The sequence below is a fragment of the Glycine soja genome, chromosome 3, assembly GCF_004193775.1.
Source record: "Glycine soja cultivar W05 chromosome 3, ASM419377v2, whole genome shotgun sequence".
In the NCBI taxonomy this organism is placed as follows: Eukaryota; Viridiplantae; Streptophyta; class Magnoliopsida; order Fabales; family Fabaceae; genus Glycine; species Glycine soja.
In genome coordinates this window covers 35,129,574-35,135,573 of record NC_041004.1, presented here as the reverse complement: position 1 = coordinate 35,135,573, position 6,000 = coordinate 35,129,574, and the positions used below count along the sequence as shown (strand labels likewise).

The window sequence follows — 6,000 nt, the reverse complement described above, 5'->3', positions numbered from 1 at the left end:
GAAAGTTCTTAGGAATTTCCAATAGGTGCTTAGATAAAATAAGTTTGATTGTAGTTTTATTTAAGACAAAATTTAATGTTCAAGAATCCTTGTTCAGTTGTTCTACATTCCTCTTGGTACATGACAATGGATGTTTTTGTGTACAAATGAGGGCAAATTGACCTAATAGGGTTTATTTTACAAACAGTTTCCCAAAACGGGTCCATTTTGAAACAAATTACACACATGGTCTTTTTTACACTGGTTCTGCCAAACATGTTGGCGACAAAGTGAGTCACCATTCATGCTGGCGAGATAGCGCTGATGTGGAAGGTGTTTTGCCATTGGCATTGGCGAAACACATGAGGTAGGCATAGGTGTAGTAGGTTGCGCAGAGATCTGTCTCATCCCAAAAGATCTTTTTCTCTTTCTATATTTTTCTTTTCTTTTTCTCTCTCTATCCTCATGGCTGAGAATTTGGACGATGACGAGTTTTGGCTGTCGCCGCAATTCCTCGCCGACGATGATGTTGTCGTATTTCCGATACCCTTTGAAGCAAAGTTTTCACCTTTGTCTAACAATGCCGTTTTGTTCCCGTACAGTTCTCCCGTTGATTCCACCGTTGGTGGCTCCAGCGAGACCGAGAGCAACGAGGAAGAGCAACTTGTTGCCGAGTTAACTCGCCACTTGACTCGCTCCTCTCTTCAACCTGACACCGAGGCTGTGGTATGATATATAACTCTTGTCTTTCTTTCTCTTTTGTTTGGTGTGGGGCTCTGAGTGTTATTTCGGAGTTTTCTTTCTAATTTTTTGTAATTATTTTGGCTTTATTGCAGGGTCAGTTTGTGTCTGGTTCTCCTCAATCCACACTTTGCGCGTTTGGAAGTGAGTGTAGTTATGGCAAAGGGTCGAGCCACGGTAGCCCAGATGGTGTTTGCAAGTTGTCCTCTGTGAAGACCACTTGGGATTTGCTGCATGCGGCTACAGGGGAAGTTGAGAGGATGAGGTTGAAGCAAGAAGGTGTTTCACCATTGGCATTGGCTACACCTGCACCTGCTGCACTGCACGCCTAGCCTGCTCTACGCGCCTACCCCTGACTTGAGGTGTTTCGCCATTGGCATTGGCGAAACCCTCTCCACGTCACTGCCATGTCGCTGCTGGTATCGCCAGTTTGACTGGCGGAACACTCATGCCATTTCGCAACTGCAAATGGCGAAATCCTTTTCATGTGTCGTGTCCCATACATGTTTTGCCAGCATGCATGGCGAGTTACGTATAAAAAGGGACCCCCTCCGGAAATTGTTTCAAAACAGACCCAGATGGGGAATTAGTTTGTAAAACTAACCCCCTCTGGTCAATTTGCCTACAAATGAGTAGTTTATTGCATCTAATAAAAAAATGGAAGAGAGAACATGACAGTGCCTATTTACTAGTAACAGAAAGAAACCTTTTCTTCTTGTCTCATACCCACATGCATACTTGAATTTGTAAGGTCAAAGAGCTGGAACATAAAATTACCTATTTTGTAAGAACCTCTTTATGTGCCATAAATGAGAGAATAATATTCCACATCAAAGCAATAACATTAGCAGCAAGGACCTGAAATTATGTCCATATATTTTAAAATCAACAATAACATTAAAAAAAAAATGGAGAAGCAAATCTAAGAACTTCTAAGAAAATTGTAGATGCTATGGTCAGTGCATACTATCAACAACAAAAGCAAGCTGGGTGGTAAATTAATAAATATCCTTCTGCAAGTGTCAGCAAACATAACCAAAGATACCTCTATTTTACTGATTTCAGTGTGTGCATGTGAATGCTTGGTTTTACAAGCACGTACAAGTTAAACAATACTGTTTACACCCACCTGTTTAAGCTTGGGTACAACTTGTGATGGGCTTCCCTCCAGTGTCACCAATGTAGATAAGAAAACTCCGCTGAATATGGGTGAAAATAAGAACTGTGAAAATATTTCATAGCATTCAAAATTAAATTATTACACAAGCACAAAATCAATAATTGATACAAAGTGATAATAGACAGTGGAATGGGGGACCAATGGGAATATCCCACCTGATCAAGTACAAGCCGCAAAAGGGCACCTGATGCTCCAGGAAGTGTAACCAATTTACTCATATACAAATACCTATAGATCCAAAGCAAATGTCAGGAAAGACAAGGGAATGAGACTTAACAATTATTGAGCCTTCATTCAAACTCCTGTGACCGTGATATATGTGAAATACCTCCTAAACATACACATCATAAATATCAGAAATCAATCTTCATTGGATTCTTCTAATAATATTCATTAGGAATGAATAAATATTTACTATATTATAAAAAAAAAACTACACCCAGGACCTAAGAACATATTGCATTTATGATTACTGCCATTGGAATGTCATTACATTATTTATTATTAAAGTATTATAATTTATAAAAAAATTCATAATTAATAGACTATAAAAAAAGAGTCTACTTTCAGGCATAACAAAATAGATTCTAGAGCATTACCAGAAATGCAATGTTGGACCCACTAAAGCAAAACCAAGAAAAGTAAAGACAAATGTCCTCTTGAAATCCAGTGATGGCACTTTGTCTATCACAAGCTGCAGAAAATAAGTTTAAATTTATAAAAAAAAAATGGACATATATAAATGAATGCATAGACATACAATGCTTTGAAAAGTAAATTAAGTATTGCATGTATTGGCCTAAAATAATAATCCATTTAGAATCAAATTCAAATATAATGTCACATCAGGCTTGACGCCATAAGCAAAGAGGATAGACCAAAATGTCATGTAAGCCAGAGATAAAAATTCAAAAGAAAAAAAAGAGGAATCCCACTAATAAATTGTGAAAATAACAGAAGATACATAAGACATAGACATAAAGTAGGGCATCCAGTAACGCCCAGTTCTTTGTTGAAATTGGAGCTTAATATATTGCACGTATCTATCATCTTAAGGACTATCAGTTAGTTTGACAGTAGTTCAGCAGTCTGTCACTCCTGTTAAGTAATTTAAACCAGACGATCTTGAGCAAATGACTTGGCAGGGCTAAACATGTATGCTTTTCGTTGGAAGGTAATTAGCAGTAACATTGCACTACTTAGAGGGAATCCAAATCAATGTATTAGTAACTTGATAAGCCAACCCCACCATCAAGGCATTTCTTTTCCTGAATGTAGCTTAAACTCAATGTTCAAAATATTTTCTAACTAGCACTTTCAGTTTATGGCGAAATTATCATGAATGTTCTATATAAACAATGCAAATCTGATGTTGTTTGGATTTCTTTAAATGTTGGTTCCATAGTCTTCATTCATAATGTCACATCCTTATTCCAAACAACTCTTGATTCCACGAATTTGAGCATAATTCCATCTTCCCTGACGCTCTTAAATTCTAGGGGAAACTTTGCATAGTCCAGTTCTTTGACCACACACAAGCTGGCAAATTAACATAGAACAGAGCAGTTGAGCCATGCTCAAGTAACATAAAAATAAAATAAATACTCTATTCTACGCAAAAATTGTTTCTACGTATATCATACATTTTCAAACTGTGATGAGACATAACCAAAACATTTTGAATTAGTGTAATACCTCGCATAACAAATCTCCAATTAGATTCAAAATTGCAGATGTTAGAGCTTTCACGGCAACAGGGTGTTTTCCAAGAAGAGCCAAGTACCTGTAGTAAAACCATGTTAGATCTTCAAAAGAAAGCTATATTCAGATGTAAGTGTGTATTTGGATGGGCGTTGACCAAATGGATTTTGAAGTGACATGCTTTATGTTTGAATATTCTTGTTATAAAAATGAGTTAGTAGCAAAACTCAGTATAAGATTTTTATCAAACGCAAAAGCTACATAGAGTTGCTTCAACTCAAAATCAATTCCTTAACGAGGAATTAAAGATGTGAAAAATTACATAAAATCACGTTAACTAGTGTTTCAATTGTGAGTTCAAGGTGAAACCAAACACGCACTAAGTCTAAGGGTATGTTTTGGTTTAAAAAGTACTTTTGGATGCTGAACGTACTTTTGGACAGTAAGCTCAATTTGTGACATGTTTGGTTACCCTCAAAAGTACATTTGCATGTTAAAATTTTGCCTGGAAACTCATTTTTGTAGAAGCTAGACTTGGGTTGCTTTTGCAAAGTCAATGCATGTTTGGACTTCCGTCGCATGAACCTTGAAAGTACGTTTATAAAAAAACTCGGTGTGTATTTGTTTTTTCGTTGAACAAGCTACAAAAGTACGTTCAAGGAGAAGTAACAATTTGTTGTTTCTCACAAAATGGTGCATCGAAACACATGCTGACGGATTAAAACAGTAAAACAAACACACCCTTATTTGAGTCAAACTTAAGTTTGCAAACTTTAAACCAACCAAACATGCAAGTAAGAGTTTTGCACACACTCAAAAGAAGATAAATGGGCTTACACTAAAAAAATGAAGGACACATAATGAAAACATAACATAACCATAGAAAGTAGGGTATATATTGAGAGTTATGAATTTTTTGTTTACCATGACAAGAAGGACTACTTGTCTCCTCCATCGCCTCCGCCGCCGGAATTCGGACCGTCAGAGCCTCCGCCACCGCCACCGCCACCGCCGCCACGTGGGCCGCTTCCGCCGAAGCCGTCGTTGGGGAGGGCGGAGAGGAGGGGGAGGGTGGGTTTGAAGGGCGTGGCGGAGTTGTTGAAGTTGAAAGGAAGGGACTGAGAGTGGAGCGGAGTGAGAGTTTGAAATTGTTGAAGGCGAGTGGTGTTTTGACGGCAATGGTTGAAGGCAATGGGCAAGAGAAGGAATTTGTGCGCGTGTGGGCATAATGTTCCTCCATACGACATTTACTTTGTTCAATTCAAAAGGATTTTTTTGCTGTGTCTGTGTCTGTGAGTCGAAGGATATGTGATTTTGTGTAGACTAAACGCTACACTGACTCTGCACCTTGGTGCCAACCAGTGAACAAGCTCTATATACTATGAGAAAAATGGACATCCATTTGTAAAAACTTTTACACAGTTACTTATCGAGTCACAATTCACTAAGTTTGTTGAGTTTTTTGTTTGATCTTGATGGTAATTGAAGATGGTGTTAAAGATGTATAATAATTCATCCATTTTACTTAACCAATTAAAATAGATTATAAGTTTAAGTTTTGGTTAATTTTAAAAATAAGATGAATACTAACAATACTCTCTGTAGGCAAATTTACCTTAGGGGGTCAGTTTTAAAAACTATTTACGGATTGGGGTCTGTTTTAAAAGTATTAACGGAGGAGGTCTGTTATATGGGTGGAATCCACCATAGCCATTGGCGGCAAAGGTGAACCCGCCATAGTCACTGGCGGCATAGGTGAACCCGCCACTGGCATTGGCATCACAGGCGGAGAGAGGAAAGTGCCGCCTCCTGCATTGGTGACACAGGGGCCACGTAGGAGAGGAGAGAGGAGAGTGTCGCCTCTTGGATTGGCGACACAGTCCATGTGGGACTCGCCTACAGTGCTGGCGATACACCCCCTCCCCCATTCTGCTTTCTCTGCTGGCGATACAGGTGCTTGCAGCAGATGCTGTGCATCTCGTGATAGCTTGCAACAGATGGTAGTTTAGGGTTACAACTTTTCTAGTATTAGGGTTGCATGCATGATTGAAAACACAGAGTAGGCTTAACTTAGGTTTTTGACCGTTGCTTCTTTACATTTCCTTCTATAAAATTAACCTCCAGCATCTTAAATTTTTACGCAAACTTATCTTCTCTTCTCCAAGCTTTCTTCTTTCTCCTTTATTGAGTTTCAGTGAGTGTGAGTGAGAGTGTGTACGTGTGTGCTGCACTTCCATTGTTTTGTTGTGTATTTGTCTTCCATAATTCATTATGGTAAGTGGTTTTCTTAAATAAGATTTATATATTCTGATTTATAATTTCTGTTGTTAATATTATAAAAATATTAGGTTAGTTAGTATTAATAGGTATTGTAAATTTAGGTTAATTAGGATTAATAT

General features: G+C 38.1%; 1 protein-coding gene across 1 annotated transcript; it reads right to left on the bottom strand.

Annotated features, from left to right (window-relative positions):
* Positions 1-1,497: 1,497 nt before the first annotated feature.
* On the bottom strand, positions 1,498-4,848 carry LOC114405212 (protein sym-1-like). Its single transcript, XM_028367840.1, has 6 exons — positions 4,581-4,848; positions 3,596-3,705; positions 2,500-2,594; positions 2,056-2,128; positions 1,850-1,942; positions 1,498-1,578 (listed from the first exon to the last, which is right to left on the bottom strand). The coding sequence occupies exons 1-6, from the start codon at positions 4,846-4,848 to the stop codon at positions 1,498-1,500; spliced, it is 720 nt and encodes a 239-aa protein (XP_028223641.1).
* Between the last annotated feature and the right edge of the window lie 1,152 nt (positions 4,849-6,000).